General features: G+C 37.6%; 1 protein-coding gene across 1 annotated transcript in view; it reads left to right on the top strand.

Annotated features, from left to right (window-relative positions):
- MALRD1 (MAM and LDL receptor class A domain containing 1) overlaps positions 1-20642 on the top strand; it is a 731799-nt gene that overhangs the window by 244465 nt on the left and 466692 nt on the right. The window contains exons 21-22 of the mRNA XM_057304733.1: positions 2905-3081; positions 5529-5691. Coding sequence (XP_057160716.1) covers positions 2905-3081; positions 5529-5691 — 340 coding nt within the window. The remainder of the gene's footprint in view (positions 1-2904; positions 3082-5528; positions 5692-20642) is intronic.

Genomic DNA, 20642 nt, shown 5'->3' with positions numbered 1-20642 from the left:
TTAAAGATTTTATTTATTTATTTGACAGAGAGACAGCCAGCAGAGAGGGAACACAAGAAGAGGAAGTGGGAGAGGAAGAAGCAGGCCCCCAGCAGAGCAGGGAGCTCAATGTGGGGCTCCATCCCAGGACTCTGGGATCACGCCCTGAGCCAAAGGCAGACGCTTAACGACTGAGCCACCCAGGTGTCCCCACTTTTGAAAACAACTCCTTAAGTTGACTGATCACATACCCTATAACTGCAATTTCATTTCAAGGTGCTTTGTCTTAGAAATACACTGTCACGTGTTCACAAAGGTTCAAAAAGAAATGTACAGCGAAGTGTATTGTAGTGCACTTTAATACTTGGTAATAAGGAAGGTGTATTAAGGTCCTGCCCTGCTTGAGAAGAGATACAGACTATTCATGCAGTAAATTCTTAACTGAGTATTCATTTAATTGAATGCCTTAAGGCAGTGAATACTGTTCAGTGCTGGAAAGAAATGAACTGTCAGGCCATGAAAAGACCTAGAATAAACTTAAATGCATATTATTAAGAGGAAGAAGCCGATCTGAATAGTCAACACATTATAGAATTCCAACTATATGACACTCTCTGAGAGGGAATGCAATGGAGACAGTAAAAGGATCCACGATTCCCAGGGACTCAGGAGGAAGGGGATGGCGAAGCATAGCACAAAGGATTTTTAGTGCAGTGAAACTCCTCTGTATGACACTCGAATGGTGGAAGCATCATTGCACATTTGTTAAAACCCATAGCGGGTAACCCAAATCCAAGAGTGAACCCTAATGTCAACTGTGGAAAAGTAACAGCAGATTGCTGAATTTGCAAGGAGGGCCTGTGCATGGATACCTGTTCCCTGAGTTTCTTTTCTTTTTCAGTCTAGTTAGCTGAAGGAAGCGTGAGATCTGCTTAACTTCTGACTGTAGTTCACAAGGGTAGGCTTCCATACAAGAAGAGCTAGAAGATTCCAGCACAGATTATAACTTAGGCTGTTTCGTTCTGAGTTTTATGCTTTAAAAGACCATTTGTCTATAGATATAGATCATTTTCTTCATTATCAACTTCATAAAAAGTTGATATTTTGATTTATCCCTTATATGCTTCAATTTTAGCTCTTAATTACTTCAAAGCTTGAGCTAAGGAAAAAAAAAGTAGTATTTATTGGACTCTCCTTAAATTCCCAATAGCACCCAAATCCCCAGTCGTCTAAATACTGGATGTTTGATATTGCCCAGGTCTCTGCTCTTTCCTCTATACTCGTTCTGCTTTGCTTTATTAGTTGCCTGGAATTAAAGTGAAAGCTTAGCTGTTCTCTTCCATGTCAGAACCACCTGCAAATCATTCTTTGCACTAATGCCAGAAAAGTATTTCTTAAAGTGGAAATTATATACCTTGGCTTTTCTCCACCATTTTTTTTTTTTGTATTTATTTCAAACTCCTAAGTTGGTCCCACTTAGCTCTTTATGATGTGCTAATTGTCTGCCAACTAATTCCACGTCTAGCGACTTTATCACATGCATTCTATCACAAGATCTTCTCTATGCCAAATTATCACAGCATTCCAGAAACAATGGGCCAATATATTTCTCTGCCTTCACGCAAATCTTTGCTCATTGCCCAAAAGGACCTTCTACCCATTGTCATCTTGCCAGCAACTCCTCATCTTTTAAAGCTAAAAACGTGGGGTGGCCGGGTGGCTCGGTTGGTTAAGTGTCTGACTTTGGCTCAGGTCATGATCTCAGGGTCCTGTGATAGAGCCCCGTGTGGGATTCTGTGCTCATCAGGGAGTCTGCTTCCCTCTCCCTCTTCTTCTGCCCCTCCCCCGGCACATGCGCACGTGTGTGCTCTCTCTCTTTTGCTCGTATAAATAAAATGTTTAAAAAAATAAAGCTAAAAACTTAAGACATTATTTTTCCAGAAAGTTTTCCCTGCCTTCCATCTGATGTGTACTTCTCACGTGTCCTCCATATGCTGTACAGTCTTCCGTTTGTCCATCTGTTCATTCACTCTGCCTGCCATCCATCCATCCATCCATCCATCCATCCATCCATCCATCTATCTGTTAACTCATTTCAAGGTGATGGTGTGCCCACCTTGTACTGTGATCTGTGAATTGTGCTGTGAATGCAGGAGTGAAAGGCTAGGTGTCATTCTTGCCTCCATGGTGTTAGACTCTTTCTCATAAATGTATTCTATGGAACTGTAATGAAAGATTTACCTGAGTGCCTTATCCACTACTCAGTAATTTTTTTTTTACAGCAATGATGGCATATTTGACTTTCAGTTTGTTATACCTACCATGTCCATGACACAGGGTATTATTAATAAATGTTGATTGAATAACTTGCTATATAAATTAGCTTCTGTAAATTCCTTCGAAGCTCTGTAATTTCAGAAATCATCTTAATTCTATAAATACCTCCAGGTGAATACTTCTGGTTTGGGTCTCTCTTGCAACTTTGAATCTTGAATATGTGAGGTCAGGTGAAACAAGGATGAGGAGTTGCTGGATTAATTGTAGCAGTGGAAGAGCTGAGTTTATTGACCTAGTGGACTAGAAGGTTTAACCAGACCTTGACTCTGGCTCCTAATGCCAGCATCTGGGACTCCCTTGGTTCCCACTGATCTTAGCCCTGTCCTTGAGCCTCCCATTTCTTCAGTGAGTTCTGAACAGTTTCTTAGTAATTTCTGTCTGCACCTTCCTCTATTTATACCCAGTTATTTGTTGTTGCTAAGATCAAGAACTCCAACTTCTATGCTTACATGAAATTCAGCATATTACCAAAGACTGCCAAATAGTCTTTATAATACTGAGTGTGAAATATACTTAGAAAAGCCTATTGTGTAACATCTTAAGTGGAAAAATCTACTGAATTATGACTCTATGTTTTCTCCTATCAAGGTAATTTGCCAGTGGACCTCCCAACTCCACCAGAAATGTCAGCTCCAGTAACATTACCTCCACACAACTGTACAGACGATGAATTTGTTTGCAGGTCCGATGGTCAGTGTGTTGAAAAAATCCAGAAATGTGATTTTAGATATGACTGTCCTGACCAGTCAGATGAATTGTTCTGTGGTAGGTGAATTCCTATTTTGTATTAAACATAGTCAACAAACAGATAAGTCAATACTAGTATAATCTTTAAGCAGCATGGCCTCGTGTCCTAGTTAGAAATTTTCAACTTGACTTAGAGCAGGTTCTTAATGTAAAAGCTGTTTGTATAGAAAATTATAGTAGAAGAATCAGCATGCATCCTTCTGTGATGCTCAACAAGAGGTAAGTTTTGGATTCAAAACACTTGTTTCATGGACTTTTCTTGACTCTGGGACTATGATTGACTAGCTCTTCCCCCCCACCCCCACATTTGTCTCTATTTTACTCCTCACGCTCATGAAATAGGAATATTTAAAGTGGAAGTATTATCATCTCAAACTAGATGAATTTGTTCAAATGTTGCCGTTGCCAAAATAGAAAATGAATACTACGTTAAATATGCAGAATTCGTAAGAACCAATTCTAATGCACATGGGCCCTTCAGTACCTGTGTCCTATTGAAGGATGGTTTTTACTTATTGGCATCTGCCAATCTCTGGCTTTTAAGGCACATTTTAAATTGAAAAGTGAACTTCTTAGCTGAAGATACAGTCTTAGAGGAGAAAAATTGATCTATGTCTGCATGGGCAAAGCACAAGCTCAGAAAGAGTGAACACTTTTGCTATTTTTCCCCTTCCCTACTATTTATTGGATAGCATATGAATTTCCTATACTATAATATTTCTCAAGTGTCTTGATGATATGAAGGGTTCAGACTATGCAGATAATACAGAGTATAGTGAAAGTGTTCTGTCTTCTGTCAGCATTATGTAGAAATTCTAAAACTTAAAAAGTCAAATAAGGTTCATATTTATTTTGACTTAGAAAAAGAAATGCTTCTTAATGTACAAATACACAATAAATTAACTAACTTATCTAGACCCCAAAACTCATAAAATCAAAGCTAACTCACTCTTTGGATGAGATGAGATTTTAATTAACTCAAGTTGGCTAGGGATGCATATGGTGCATTGCAGATGGGAGATAATATAATGGAAAGTGTTGTGGTATTCAGACTTCCTCATGGGAAGACCAAATCCTGTTATGATCATACATAAGTTGTGATGTTTCTGGAAGTTAACACAGAATTGAGTTAATTACACCTAATGAGTATCTTTAGTGAATACTGACTTTCTTCTTTGTTCAGCTTTGCAATTTTAGTAACGTCAGTTATGATGGGTTGGGCAGTTTTGATAAAGTTCTTTAAATGTCCTGAATGAATGTCTCCTATGAAATTATTATTTTAAAATCATGGGGTTATTAATTTACTTTGAATACACATGGACTGAGTTATTACTCTGAAAAATTATGTGATCCTTCTTCCTCCATCTTTTTGTAAGATGAACTATTTTAATAAATATGCCTGTTATCTATGGTCTTACATTTTCTAGTGCTTTCTGTCGTGCAGGAAACACAACATGAAAGCTACCCTCTTAAATTTTTATATGCACGATATATTATTGTTGACTGTGGGTGCAGTGTTGTACAGCAGATCTTCGAGCTCATTCATCTTGCCTGACTAAAACTTTATGTCCTCTAATTAAAAAAGAAATCTATGATTCTTTTCTTTTTTAATGGTATGAAGAACAGAATCCTATTGAATTTTAAATCTCTGGTGGGTGAGGGATGGGGTAACTGGGTGATGGGCGTTTAGGAGGACACTAGATGTAATGAACACTGGGTGTTATATGCAAAGGAGTGTTTCCTTCTCAAACTTTACGTTAAATCATAAACTCAAGTTTCTAAATGATGGCAGGGGTTTGCCAACATTGCCTATGCTATTTAAAAGCTGGGGTTTTCTATAGCATACATAAGAACAGTGGAGAATTTAAGACAGACACATGGACATGTTCAGAGAGAGGAAGAAAGAACATTTCACACACAGCCAATGTATTTCAAAAATCACTGGACTTGTAATTTCATGTGATATTAGGGTACAATCATTACAAGAATATTGAAAACTTTCAAGGAAAATATTATTGCTTTGAACTTAAGTAGTTTGGAATTTGGACTAACCCTTCAAAGACTGAGCTGAAGTTTAGCTTTGTAATAATACCGTGGCAAAAGAACAGACTTACCACAACTTGGTAAGCGATGTCAGTGTTCTGTGAGAAGAGACTGGCAATGCTTAGATTGCTATTTGAGGACCTAATTAAAATCTCACTTCCTTATCGGAACAAATTCTTTAGTATATGCACTTATTCCCATGTTATAGCTACTGTAGATATTTGAATATAGTACACATAGATTTCTTTAAAACTCTTCTAGGAATAATACAAATCATTTGTCTAATTATTTTAATTATTCTTAAAAGATAATAAAAAAAAAGAAACCCAACAGTAAGAAAGTGCTGATACAGGTAGAAATTGCAGTTTATTGACCCATTTATTATGATTATCTCATCTTGTCTTTGTTCTACTCTATTCAAGCTACGAATGTTTGCAGCTTTGAAAAAGGAAGCCTGTGTCAATGGTACCAGCCAATCTCAGAAAACCTAATTCAAGATTCAAACACATTCAGATGGGGACTTGGTAATGGAATCAGTATTCATCATGGGGAAGAAAATCATAGGCCGTCGGTGGATCATACAACGTAAGTGACCACATACTTTGAACAGGTCTCTTAGGAACTCTGTGTTAAGCAGTTCCCAAATTCTGCCACACCACCTTGTCCTAAACCAATGAATGATGAAGTTACAGAGTAAATGGGCTACTTTTTTGTATAAAAGAGTAAAAAGAGAAAAAAAAAGTTATTAAGCTAAAAAAGCTGTGAATGCTCTTATAAAAGTCATGGAAACTAGAGAAAAGCATAAAGAAAAGCAATTTGTAATATCACCACTCATTGAAAAGCACTGTTAATGTGTTGTTTTAAGATGATCTATTCAGGGGCACCTGGCTGGTTCAGTCAGTAGAGCATATGACTCTTGATCTCGGGGTTGTGAGTTCAAGCCCCATGTTGGGCATGGAGCCTACCTAAAAGATTAAAAAAATTTTTTTTTAAGAAATTAAAAAAATAAAATTATCTATTTATTCCTTCCCCCATCCAAATCTTTTCTCTGTGTCCTTCTTTTCCAGCTCCTCTTTCTCCTCGCCCTCTTTCCCTCCTCTTCCAGTCTTTGATCATCATTGTCATTTATTTTGGTCTTTTCTTTCCAAGGCTTCATAACTCCTACCTTTCCCTGTTTTGTAGGCCACAGATATATTGAATGCTTGCTTCTTAAAAGCTCCCATTCTTCATTCTTTCCTTCATGGAAGTACTACTGAAGACAACAGGGGGATCCCCATTTATATTACAGAGAATGTTTTCAAAACCTTTATGCCTTCACACCTCTCTGCAGTTAAAGCTTCAAGAGCCCCACTTCTGTGTCTTCTGTTTCAAAGAAAACTAATGGGGGTGTGTCTACTGCCAGTCCATCATTGCCTTGGCCAACATAACCTGGTACTCAAAGAAAGCCACAATTTCTTCTGGGATCACTTTTTACCTCTGGTTTTCTGATCTCTGTTTTGTTGTTTTGTTTTGTTAAAATGGTTCCAGTTTTACCATCATTTGATTTTGATATTAGCAGCCATGTTGCCCAACGTATATAGAGTGACAGGTATGAATACCAAGTGTTTTGATCACTTTCAGCGGTTGGCAGTTAACTTTGGAGATTTCAGTGTACAAAGTTTTCTTGGTCTGCTTCTGACTCCGAGGAAAGCAAAGTGTAATTTCAGAAAGTCTCTGGCACATGTAGATGAGCCACACTGCAGTGATAATCTGTATTTCCATCAAGAAAAAGGCAGACTAGAAAATCTCACTTCTATGTGGTAAAGATATAAATAGAAACGGTAGCATATTATAAGCACAGTAATATAATTCGCTTTTAACTTGCTTGTCTCTCTCCTCCCTTTCCCCCCCCCATAGACTGCACAGTCTCTGGGGAATCACAGGGTCTGTGGCTTCCCTATTGTTGCATTATTTCTAAATGACTGAGATATAATAAGTCTCCATAATTATTTGTTGAATGAATTGGTTGATGATTAGGGCCTATATATTTGTGCTTTATAACTATAGGCTGGCAAAGCAAAAACATTGAATATATTTTAAATAAGAATATTTCTTTGTAAAGGTTTTTATTTATTCATTTGACCAAGAGAGAGAGTGTGCATGCATGTGTGCAAGCAGGGGGAGCAGCAGGCAGGGGGAGAGGGAGAAGCAGGCTCCCTGCTGAGCAGAGAGCAGGATGTAGGCCTGGGATCACAACCTGAGCTGGAGGCTGTCTGAGCTGGAGGCTGTCGCTTAACCAACTGAGACATCTAAGCGCCCCTAAATAAGAATATTTAATAGTCAGATAATATTTAATACGTGTGCTCTAGATGACAGTGAATCTGGAGAAGAGAGCGGTCCGTAAGCTTGTATCCCCCCTAGCTGCCCTCTCCTCTCCTCTCTGGGCTCTTTCTGCAGCCGAGGAAGGTTTGACATTTTTACTTTGTCCTAAGAAATAGTTTTTATGCCTCATATATCCGTCCTACTCAGTAGCTTATAGCAAATCTCCAAGCTCCATTTTCCAAATTCAGTTTTTTTTATATTTAAAGGGAAGCTTTTTCTAATTTAGAAAATGCTTTTCTCCCTCAGATGTGTGGCTCTAGAAATTTGAAGCCAGGTTGTTAAGCCCATTGTGTTTGAAATAGTTTTAATGTTGAAAATCAAAAAGCTCTGAACCAATTCTTTCTTTGTCTTCACATTCTGTGGTACCAATTCTCCTTAAGGCAAAGATGGGTTCAGGCTCAGCTTGGTGAAAATCATTCATAAACAAGTGCAAAAGAAAAAGAGCACATTTGTTTCAAAATATTCTCTCACTTCTTATACTTATTGAAGAAATAAAAAGTGTAGAAAAGTCATGGTGGTATGGGAATACGTAGGGAAGTTTTCACTGTGTAGTCAAATCTTAGATAACATGTTTTTCTTTTAAAGATGTATTCATTTTAGAGGGAGAGAGAGAGAGAATGGGACGGGGGGGCAGGGGCAGAGGGAGAGAGAGAATCTCAAGCAGACTTGATGCCCAGTGCAGAGGCTGATACAGGGCTCAGTCTCAGGACCCTGAGATCATGGCCTGAGCCGAAACCAAGAGTTGGATGTAACCGACTGAGCCACCCAGACGCCCCTTAGATAACATCTTAATATGTCGTTTCATCATGAAAATGTAGTGGTAAAAGCTAAAAGAAGCGGTGTTCCAAGTGACATTCCACCATTTGGTGTTCACACTGTAATGGACCTGTAAGCCTTTGTAACTAATTATCTGAAATGAATTTTGTGGTCTAAAAGAAGGGTTACATCTTTAGTTTTCACTTTGTTTGTGGAGAGTACAGCTGGTTTATTCAGCACTTTGATATAACTTAGAAAAAAGGCATCTCTTCCTCTTGGGCAGGAGACATGCAGCCATGGCCCTGGCACGCAGGGCTTGGTGAGTGGATTCTTTCTACACCCTGATCAGCAAGGCCCAACTCAGGGCACCTAAGCATGGTTTTGACCTAGGGTTGGAATTAAGGCACATAGAAATCAATACAGTTCTCAGCTATACTCAGTGAAATAAACGAATGCTTTCATTGCAAATATTATCAGTTGCAGTTTGCATGTTCTTTTGAGATTGGGGTTGGGTGAAATTCCCATTTCCTTTAACTTATGCAGTGACGGAATATTTAGTTGAAAAGTTATTTCTTAGTGTTTTGGAAAAAGAAACATAATGTAGTAAAAAAGAAAAAAAAAAGAGAAGAAAAATGAGTTTATATCCATTTATATGCCAGGTACTACTAGGGAACTTGGCAAAAACATTAGTCCTAATCAGTTGAGAATTTTTTTTAATTGCTTAACGTGGAGATAAGGTATTTGGATCCCCTAGCACCTGAGCTTTGAAGCTAGTTCAAATTTAAATCTATTTAGAATATTGTAGATTTGGAATTGTTCTGTCGTGACCTGAGTGGAAACCAAGAGTTGAACGCTCAAATGACTGAAATCCCCATTTGTAGTTTTCTATGATCTCAGACTTCTCTACTCTGACCTCCAGATTCAGTTAGCCTAGTCTTTTAGCTCAGGCAGTTTTACTATAGCATGTAAATTGGTTCATAGCTAAGTACCATAAATTTATAATTGTTTTTATCTCCTCGAAGAAGACTTGGTTTGATCCAACTTATTTATTTTTACTGCAAGAAGCCAAGGAGAGCAAAATTTTGAGTTCTTGGCACTTAAATCTTTTTTTTTTTTTTTTAACTGAATGCCCATCTGTTGGTTAAATGAGATTTAATATTAAGATTTATCTGGAGTATAAAATCATCCCTACAGGCAAAATTAAGTTCTCCACACTTCATTGTTGATATGGAATGATGTCTAGGGGAATATGTATGCGTAATCTTGGTTAGTAGTTTCTTTTTTTTTTTTTTTTAAAGATTTTATTTATTTATTTATTTGACAGAGATAGAGACAGCCAGAGAGAGAGGGAACACAAGCAGGGGGAGTGGGAGAGGAAGAAGCAGGCTCACAGCAGAAGAGCCTGATGTGGGGCTCGATCCCATAACGCCAGGATCACGCCCTGAGCCAAAGGCAGATGCTTAACCGCTGTGCCACCCAGGCGCCCCCTGGTTAGTAGTTTCTAATGGTGCTCATAGAAGTCTTAAAGAAGTTTCTCAAAATGGCAAAGGCCACTGTCAATATATATATATATATATATATACATATATATATACAATATATATATATACACACACACACACACACACACACACACACACACACACAATATATTTAAATGCAGATTCTGAAACACTTGATTCAAAATCTCAAGTAGTACATCTGGGAATCTGTATTTTAATGTAATTCCTGGAAGTCTCTAGAACCTCATCCCTAGAGGCCTCCATGGCAGGAAGTGGGGAGGGTATTGCTGAAAGAGGATGGCTTTCTCACTTCCTTATTCCAGTTTTGGTCAGAGCAGATTCATTTTTCTCTAAATCTAGTGACTAATTAAAAAAAATAGTACAAAGTGTGTCAGCACAAAGAAACAAAAAATTTGTTTTAAGGTAATTGCATTTAAAAATAAAATGAAATTCATGTCTTGAAATATAACTTATAATTGAGAAATAGTGTGCGAGAACTATGTTTACCCTCAGGGGGCACTGGGTGGTTCACTCAGTCAGTTGAGCGTCCAGCTCTTGGTTTCCACTCAGGTCATAATCTCGGGGTCAGGATGGAGCCTGGGATCATGGGATCGACTCAGCCCAGAGTCAGCCTCAGAGTCTCTCTCCCTCCCTCCTGCACATTCTCTCCCTCTTTGTCTCTCAAATAAATAAAATCTTAAAAAGAAAAAGAAATACCTTTACCCTCAGACATGTAATTTTAAGGCACCCTCTGCATTGCTCCATTCATTGTATAATACCCAAAATTTTTCTCAGACCTTTTTACCTATCTGGAAAAGACAGATACTTTAAAATACATTGGATTTTAGTTTGCTTACAGATTGTTGAGAAACTATTTGAATATGAACTATCTCATTAAAAATGCAGATTAGATAGAACACAGTTTCTTAAGTGTGTCATTTGTAAAGTAGAAGTACTTTTTCTTAGACTTTTCTTTTTATTTCATATCACTGGTCATTGTCTTTCAGGTAGACATGAGTGCTAGCCCCCACTGCTGGAAATGCACCTACATTCCTGTATGTGTTATACATTTGTGCAGGCTTAACATCATTATAAACTAAAAGCCACATAAATAACGTAAACTGCCTCTGTGACATAACCATGCATATCATCATGTATCTGAGTGCTGGATGTAAATGTGGATAAAAGCTTCAGTGAAACTGAAAATCTCTTAATGTTTTCTGCTCTGCAACAATAACAATTTCCACAGCTTTAATCTCTTAGACATTAAATACTAGAATTATTGCTTTCTCCAAGCCTTCTTTGGTAAGAAGATAAGCTAGTATTTTATAGGCCAATTTAGATGCTTTAATACTCTCTCAGTATAATTTCTAAAAGATCCAGTTTTATACATCTGGAATAATGGGTAAATACCAGGCTTTAGTAGCACTTTTGCTGAAATAAAAAATAAAAGTGCAAACAGTCAAAATCTAAATTAACTGTAATAATTTTCTCTTAACTGTTGTAATGCTTGTGGGAAGTACCATTTCCGGCCGTGTTGCCACAGAACTGAATACAAAGCATAGTTGGACCTCCACAGCACAAGAAAACTTGCTTCTATTTACATTGTCCTTGAGTTAAATAATATAAATATTCTTCATATTTGCATACATTAATAATTTATGTTAATAAAGTGAATTAAATCACTTTAATTTTAATTTTATTCCAGTGTATTTTAGCTTGGTAAGTAATTTTAAAAGTTAACTACAGTGGCTTAAAAACACGGAATTTAAGAAAAATCTTCACTGAAAGTCATACTTGCAGACCATACTTAAAATAACAGATATACAAGGGTTAGGTGGTACACTTGCTATGCAAGCTGAAGTTTTAAGAATAAATTCATCATGCAGTGTACAATTTTATGTTGTTATCAAAGATTAGTATTTAATAAAATAGTGTTATATTATGGTTATAACTGCATTCAGAAATTAGTTAAAAATTCATTTTCATTGTATAATTGTTAAATATGCTTTTCCTTTAACTACATTAAGATGAAAAAAAAATGTAGTTTTATTCTATTTCTGGCACAGAACTGTTATTGTTAGACAAAATCTAGAGGAAACATCAAAGAGCTTTATGGCCTGAAAGATGCCAATGTATCCTTGACTAAGCACATAATTTGTTATGTTAGGCATGTGTTTTCTAAGCACCTAGAAAGAATAGAAAACTTAATCATACATAGAACCAGCATGTGCATGAATAGATGTGTAATGCCCAGGGGAAAGTGTTACTTGCTGAAAGAGAGGTCCACTGGGAGGCTCAGATAACTTACCAAGTCTTCAGGTCTATCCTGGTTGTGTTGTGTCTTTAATAATACGTGAAAGGAGTCTCTATTTTTGGATGTTATTGGATAATACAAATGAACTAAGAGAATACTATTGGTAGGGATGTCTGGGTGGCTCAGTAGGTTAAGCGTCTGCCTTTGGCTAAGGTCATGATCCCAGGGTCCTGGGATCGAGTCCCATGTGGGGGGGTCCCTGCTCAGCAGAGAGCCTGCTTCTCCTTCTACCTGCCACTCCCCCTGCTTGTGCTCGCTCTCTCTGACAAAAAATAAAATCTTTTAAAAAAATTTTTAAAAAAGATACTGTTGGTAATGACCAAATACTGGCTCCCTTAAGAATATCTCAACATTTTAAATTTCTACAAAAATTCTTTCCTTTTACCACAAAAGAGGAGATTCATTTTTATTGTAGGAAAATGTTTACATATAGGTAGGAAAGATACACCACATCAATGATAATTATACCATCGTGATAAAAGCATTGTGTGTATATTTATACAATCAATGATGTTGCTTTCAATTAATGCAATAAATAAAAATAATTAACATTGTTTTCAGTTAATCTTTTAATTTTATACACAATCTGTAAACAATTCACCAATACTTTTAATGGGCCAATAGTATTCCATTAAATAGATATACCATAATTCACTCATTCAGTTCCTCACTATTGATTTATGAGTTGCTTTTGATTATAAACAAATTTAATCAGTCTTTATTGAACAATATACAGGTTTTCACACATTGCAGATTATATCCTAAGAGTAAAAAAAAAAAAAAAAAAAAAGTAGAATTTTTATCTTATCATTTTTTAACCATTTGATTTATAATCTTAAATTACTCTTCAAAAATGTACCTTTTTTGTATGCAGGACATGACTCTGTCTTTCTGTATGCTTGCCAAATACTGAGTATTTAATTATTTTTTTCACAGTTTCAATTAGAAAATAAGGTTAAAGTGCCAGCTAATTGTATATTTTTTCCGTTTCTTCAGTACTAATCAGGGTAATCAAGTTTGTGTGTGTGCCTTGTGCATTTGTATTTCTGTGTATGTGCGTGTCTATATTTCCTGTTTGTGCTCTTTGCTTGGTTTTCAGTAGATAGTGCTTATTTTTCTTGACTTACATGATCTTTTAAAGCATCAAGGTATTTTTTTTAACTTTATGAATGTTGCAGAGTTTTTCCCAATTTTTATTGGCCTTTTATTAGTTTATAATGTTTTTACATTTCAAAATTTTCAGGTTTTCATAGTTATATCTGCCAACTGTATCCTTTAGAGTTTCTCTTTTTGTTATTTTTTCCAGAATCCTATTTTTCCTCGGGTTTATTGAGATATAAATGACATATAACATTGTGTAAATTTATGGTGTACAATGTGATTGTATTAGAAAATGATTACGATAGGGTTAGTTAACACATACATCATGCCACAGCTACTGTTTTTAAGGTGTGTGGTGAGAACATTTAAGATCTACTCTTAGCAACTTTCAAGTATACAGTACATTGTTAACTATAGTCACCATCCTGTATATTATATCCCTAGAAATTATCTTGTATCCATTTCCTCCATCCCCCCCCCAACTCTTTCCTGGATGATCACCATTTTACTACCTATTTTTATGAGTTCGGTTTTTATAAATTCCACATGTAAGTGAGATCATACAGTATTTTTCTTTCTCTGACTTATTTCACTTAGCATAATGCCTTCCGTATTCATCCATGTGGTCCAAAATGGCAGGATTTCTTCTTTTTATGGCTGAACAATATTCCTGTGTGCATGCACGTGTGTGTGTGTGTGTGTGTGTGTGTGTGTGTGTGTGTATTACACACCATGCTTTCTTTATTCATCTGTCAGTGGAGACTTAGGGTTCTTTAAATATCTTGGCCATTGTGAATAATGCTGTGATGAACATAAGGGTGCAGGTATTTCTTAGAGATACTAATTTCATTTCCTTTGGGTATATACCCAGAAGTGGGATTGGTAGATCATATGGTGAGTCCGTATGAAGAATCCTTCATACTGTTTTCATATTTACTGCACCAATTTTCACCCCACCAACAGTGCAGAAGGGTTTCCTTTTTTCCACTTCCTTGCCACCATATGTTACCTGTTGTCTTCTTGAGGATAGTCATTGTCACAGGTGCGAGGTGGTATCTCCTTGTGTTTTTGATTTGTGTTTCTCTGATGATTAGTGATGCTAAGCACAATTTCATGGACCTCTTGGCAAGGTGGATATCTTCTTTGGAAGAATGTCTATTCAAGTCCTTTGACCCTTTTTAAATTGGATTATTTGGATGGTTTTTTTGTTGTTTTAAGTATTGAGTTGTAAGAGTTCCCTAAATATTTTGGAGATTAACCCCTTATCAGACATATGGTCTTCAAATATTTTCTCCCATTCTTTAGATTACCTTTTCATTTTGTTAATAATTTATTTTGCTGTAAGGAAGATTTTTTTAGACTGATGTAGACCCACTTGCTTATTTTTGCTGCTGTTGCTTGTGCTTTTGGTGTCCTATCCAAAAAAATCATTACCAAGACCAATATCAGGGAGTTTTTACCCTATTTTTCCCCCAGGAATTTATTTTTTTAATGTAGGTGTTTATAACTGTAAATTTTTTAAAATTTCTCCTTTGACGCATCATTTGTACAGAGCATGTTTTGATTTCCATATATTTGTGAATTTCCCAACTTTCCTCCTGTTATTGGTATCTAGTTTTGTACCATTGTGGTCAGAAAAGACCTGTGTAATAATTTAATTTTCTGGAATTTGTATCACTATATAGTGTTAACTCAGATAGCAATATATAATCATATGACATAGTCATATGTTACATACAGTCACATATGTAGTCAAATAACACTGTAGTGCTCTTTCTTTATTGATTTCTGTCTGAGTAATCCATCCATTATTGGGTGTGTCATATTAAAATCCCTCACTATTATTGTACTGTTTATTTCTCGATCTAGTTCTGTTATTATTTGCTTTATATGTTTATATGTTCTAATGTTCAATGCATAAATATTTATAATTGTTATATTTTTATCAGTTATTCCCTTTATCATTATACAATGGCCTTCTTTTTGTGTCTCTTGTGACTGTTTGCAACTTAAAGTCTATTTGCCTAAGTATAGCCACCCCTCCTCTCTTTTGGTTACCATTTATATGGAATCTTTTTTATCCCTTTACTTCCAGCCTATGTGTGTCTTTAAAACTCTAGTTAATCCCTGGTAGGCAGCATATAGTTGGATCTAGTTTCTCATTTTTTTAACCATTCAGCCTCTCTAAGTCTTTGGATTGGAGAATTTCATCCACCTCTGTTTAAAGTAATTATTGATAAGTAGGGTCTTACTATTGCCATTTTGTTAATTGTTTTCTTACTGTTTTGTAGTTCCTTTATTCTGTTCTTTGTCTCTTGTTATCTTTTTGTGATTTGATGACCCTGTGGTGGTGTGCTTTTTGCTTCTTCTATCTCAATATTTTGTTTATGTGCTACAGGTTTTTCTTTTGTTGTTGCCATAAGGCTATCTTACAGTTTCTCCATTCTCTTTTAAGCCAATAATAGTTCACTTTGGGGCTCCGATGGGTCAGATGGAAGTAACTGTGGGCAGGAGGGGCTTGCTATTAGGGTCTGTAATTAGCTGAGGCTCCTGTTCTCTGAGGTGGGAGTGCTTCCAGCTGAGCTCTGTGGTTGGATGAGCCTGCTGACTCAGCTTGACATTCAAAGCTTGGCTGGCTCCCTCCCTTGTTGGGTGGCTCTTGGTTTGGCCCATGGTCAGGTGGAACCATGAGCTGGGCTCAGCATTCACCTCTGGTTGGCTGGGGTCACAGGCCGGGTTTTCTGGCAGAGTGGTGCTCCTGGTTGGACTCTGCGTTTGGGTGGGGCTTCAGGCTGGGGTTGCAGTTGGGCCTGGTTGGGTGAGAATGCTGACTGTGCTCCCCACCCAGATGTGCCTCTGGCACGACTCAGCATTCAGATAAGGCCTCTTTGGGATTAGGTAGAACGTCAGGCTATGCTCCCCAATCAGGCAGGCCTGTGGTCTGGGTTCATTCCAGCGCTTGACAGGGCCATTGGCTATGCTCTGTATCCTGGCAATACTCTATGTTGAGCTCCAAGGCTGCCCATGATCACTCTTCAGGTGTCCTGGTTAGGCATGGCTGTAGTCTCTGCTCAGCAGTTGGACAGATCTACTGGGTTGGCTCCCTGTCTGGGTGGGCTCATAGCCTGGGCTGTGGGACCTCCCAGGGCTCACTGGTTAGGCTCCCTGTCTGGGTGGGGCCAGAGGCAGTGTTCAACATTGGGTGGGGTTGCTGACTTCCTTCCCTGTATGGGCAGGCTATAGAATGGGCTCTGTCTACAGGGCTCTTTGGCTGGGGATGCAGACCCAAACCCAGCCAATTGAGCTCCCTGGCCAGAGGAGATCATCAACTTGGTTCTGCAATGAGAAAAGCCACTGGCTAGGATCTCTGCCCAGGTACTGCCACCAGCTGGACCACAGCTCGCTGTGATCCCTGCATTAGTTCCTATGAATTCCTTTTTCCTCTCTGTCTCTGATACCTGGATGTCCAACCCCACTTATTTCTCCAGTGATCCCTGTGAGATGAGACCTAAGTGGGCATCCTAAGAAGCACCTGTAACGCTGGGAAGCTGGATGCCCACCTTGGGCTCTTTTTTCACACTGGAGAAACCAGAGGTCCCTGGGGGTACATCTTGGTGTCATGCTGCACTGGTTTTGGGGCGGGGTGTTGGGTCAAAGTGAAGCTGCCCCTTTTACTCTGCAAGTGTATTTTTTTCTTTTTTTGTGAGCCAAGGGGGTCCTTCAGCTTCACCCCTGGTTCTGGCATTCTCACAAAGGTGCCTTGTCTGTGGATACTTGCTAGTTGGTCTTTCACTGAGGGGACTGAACAAGAACCATTTTTCCTGCCATCTTGCTGACATCACTCCATCTTTTATGCTTAGAATGGCCTTCTAGATCCATGTTCATATAAAATTCACCTGTATTTTCTACTGTATGTCAGTAGTTTCAGCGTTTCGCAATTATGTCCTTAATTCATCTGACAACTTATTTTGGTAAATGTTATGAGAAAGAAACACCTCTTTTTCCTTAATAGGTAAACAGTTTAACACTTTTTAATATAGGTGTACCTTGTTTTATCATGCTTCACACATATTTTGTTTTTTACAAATTGAAGGTTTGTGGCAACCGTGCATTGAGCAAGTCTCTTGGTGCCATTTTTTTTTTTCCCAGCAGCATTTCTCACTTCGTGTCTCTATGTCACCTTTTGGTAATTCTTGCAGTATTTCAAACTTTTTCATTATCACTAGAGTTGTTATGTGGATCTATGATCAGTGATTACAACTCACTAGAAGCTCCCATGATGGTTAACATTTGTTAGTAATGAAGTAATTTTAAATTTAAGGTACTTACATTGTGGGTTTTTTAGACAGAATGCTATTACACACTTAATAGACTATAATATTGTGTAAATATAACTTTTCTGTGCAGTGGGAAACCAAAATTCATTTGATTGGCTTTTTTGAGCTATTTGCTTCATTTTGGTGGTCTGGAACTGAAGCCACAGTATCTCCAAGGTGTGCCTATAAATGCATTCTGGTTTAATTTACTATACTTTATCACTGAAGGATGTATAACCCTACATACCAAAGTCTACATCCTGATCCTGGTGTCTTTCTGTTGCTCGCACTTAGTGATGTCCATGTTGAGTAGAATCTGTCAAAGCCAAAGCTCTATCTGTCACATGTAGACAGGGATCTGCTTTTATGTTGCCCCTTCATTAAACCAGGCTCCTGCTTGCAGCTGTTCACCCAGCAATGAATGCATGTGACCACATTCATCCAACCTACCTTACCACTTTGCTGTGACATGGGAATCTCTCCCTTCAGAAACAACTGGCAGTTTCCATCTTGCAGAATTAGCCCTGCCAAGCTCAAGAACCAGCTCTTCTTGCAGTATAACAACTGAAGGACGCTAACATAAGTGTTTAGGTTACTTTTGGCCTATGTCTTCCATGATGCTTCTCTAATTCTAATTTGATGCCTTGTTTTTGAAGAGTATTCCCAGCCTCTGGGCACCCCTTTTCCTTCAGGTTTGGGTTATTTGATTTTTCTATCCAAGCTACTACAGATTTGGAAGTAATGCCCTGGAACCCAGTTCTGTGGCCATCACTCTAATTCCTACTGAGATTGATTCTGACTTGGGAACCAGAGGATTTGCCTATAGGTGACTGTGTAGAGCAGGGTTTCAATTTTTGTGTTAGTTTCCCATGGCAGCTGTAACAAACTGTCACAAACTTGGTGGCTTTAAACAACAGAACTCAATTTTTCCCAGTTCCGGAGGCCGAAAGTCAAAATAAGTATCACTGGGCCAGAATAAAGGTATGGGCAGGGTGCTCCCTCTCTGTAGGCTCTGGTGGCTGCCGGCATTGTTTGGTTTGTGGTCACATCCCTTTATTTTCTGCCCCCATAGTCACATTGCCTCTTCCTCTCATGTCTGTTTCAAATCTCCCTGCCTCACTCTTGTAAAGACACTTGTGATTGCGTTAAGAGTTCGTCCATTAATCCAGGATAACCACTCCATCTCAAGACTGTTAATTTAATCATAACTGCATAGGCTTTGCTATATAAGATATCAGGCTTTACAGGTTCCAGGGTTTGGGACCTGATTATCTTTGGGGGCCATTACTTAACTTACGGTAGTTAACAAGTGAAATAAAATAATGCTACATTTAGCCCCAGAGTCAGTATTCATTAACTGTGTGAAAAAGGGTGATGGTATAAACTCTCTGCATTTTAGTTTCTTCATCTGAAAAGAAAAAATGGACAAAAGACTACTATCTCATACAGTTATCGTCAGCCACAAGTAAGAAAATGCATGCAAAACGATGATCAAAGTACATGTCTCATAACGCAATGTTAAATGTTAGTTCTTAGGTTATGATGGAAGATTGGAGGATACATTGGATCAAATTGCAGAGAACCATCTATACTACACTGAGGAGGTTAATAGTGGCAGAGGTGAGGGGCAGTTGGGGCATACAGGAATCATTTAGGTTCTTCATGCAAACGAGTCAGAAGATAATAGAAGGGCATTAAAATTCTGTTATCTGTAGACAGGATTGAGAAAAGAAAGAGGGAAGAAAATGAAATTATGGAGGGGGGGTTTTATTAACATTAACTAAAGAGAAACAGTATTTCTGGGGAGTAAAGACCTTGTATGTCTTCCCCAGTCCGCAAGTTCCAGGAAGGTAGAAGCAATGCCATTATTTTTACCTATATGATGAACGATTGCCCCTCCAGAGTACTAAAGAATTTTCTGTTTGTATCATACCTTCACCCCCAATACATTATGGATTACTGTCAACCGTAATGGGAAGAGGATGGGTCTCTAAAATGGAATAAAGAAATTCACAAAGGTAAAGGGTGCTACTTAGAAAAGATGAAAACAAGTTATGTAGGGAAAGAAGTAAAATTAACTTTCGCTTTGAGGTTGGCATCATATCTGATGGCATTGAAAACCATGTGAAAAAATATTATGGGCAAAACTGTCTAGAAAATAACACTATGGATCCCCCAAAGCAAAGCCATTATTTTAAATTCTAGGGGCACTGAATATTAGTATCAGAATTATATTAGATGAGAATCTTGACTAGAAGTTGCTGGGATAGTGGAGAATGTGTTTTGCTGTAGTCAAGATGCCAAGAAGGAAATGGTATCATTTAAGCATTAGAATGTTGGTCAAGTAAGCTATATCTGGAAGTGGAGGGTAAGGGCGGTTGAGACCGGAAGAGAGAACTTTCTTCCTGACTTTAGAGTTATAATTTATTTCAGTAATGTACTGTATGGTTGTCCTTATTTTACAGATACTTGGTATTCCATCAGTTGAGTTTTCTGCATATATCCATGTGGGTTTATTTTCCTTCTCCTGCTAGATTGCAAGTCTCATTAAGAATACAGTGGCCTTAATATTTTCCCTTTCCTGTCTTTCTTAAATATCAGCACTAAGAAAAAGGTTTTGGAAATGCTTCTTTTGAGTTTATGTTATAAAGCAGCTTCCTAAAATTTAGCCAAGTGCATCTCTTACTGTAATCTGCATTCTTAGATAATTTTATTCTAATGGAAACATTTCTTCACCTGCACCTGCTTGATTTAGTTCTACTTTCAATTTGACATTTTAATCTTCATCATAAACATTATAAATTTAGTTTAATATCTTCAGTCACCAAGGAGTACCATAAAAGTGGGTTTTTAAACTCTGTCCATTTAAAAGAAACTTGCTGAATTGAATTTCAAATTTTCTGGGGATTTTGAGATACTGAAATAAATTGAACAAAAGTTAAAGTTTACATGAGGCTTAGTATAAAAAAACACATCAACTTTAATAGAACAGTAAAGAAAGCTCTATTATCGCCTCCATTTTTTGTGTATTCATTTAGTAGGCACAGAAATACAAGGGAGGACATTGCCTTTTCTTTATGGAGTGAAGGTTTTTGCTTAAATTTAATGCTTGTGTTTTCTATAAGAAAAAGATATTTAGGGGCGCCTGGGCAGCTCAGTCTTTCAAGTGCCTGGCTCTTGATT

The sequence above is a fragment of the Ursus arctos genome, unplaced genomic scaffold (genome assembly GCF_023065955.2).
Source record: "Ursus arctos isolate Adak ecotype North America unplaced genomic scaffold, UrsArc2.0 scaffold_30, whole genome shotgun sequence".
Taxonomy (NCBI): domain Eukaryota; kingdom Metazoa; phylum Chordata; class Mammalia; order Carnivora; family Ursidae; genus Ursus; species Ursus arctos.
Note: the sequence above shows the minus strand (reverse complement) of the source record. Positions and strands in the feature narration are given on the sequence as shown.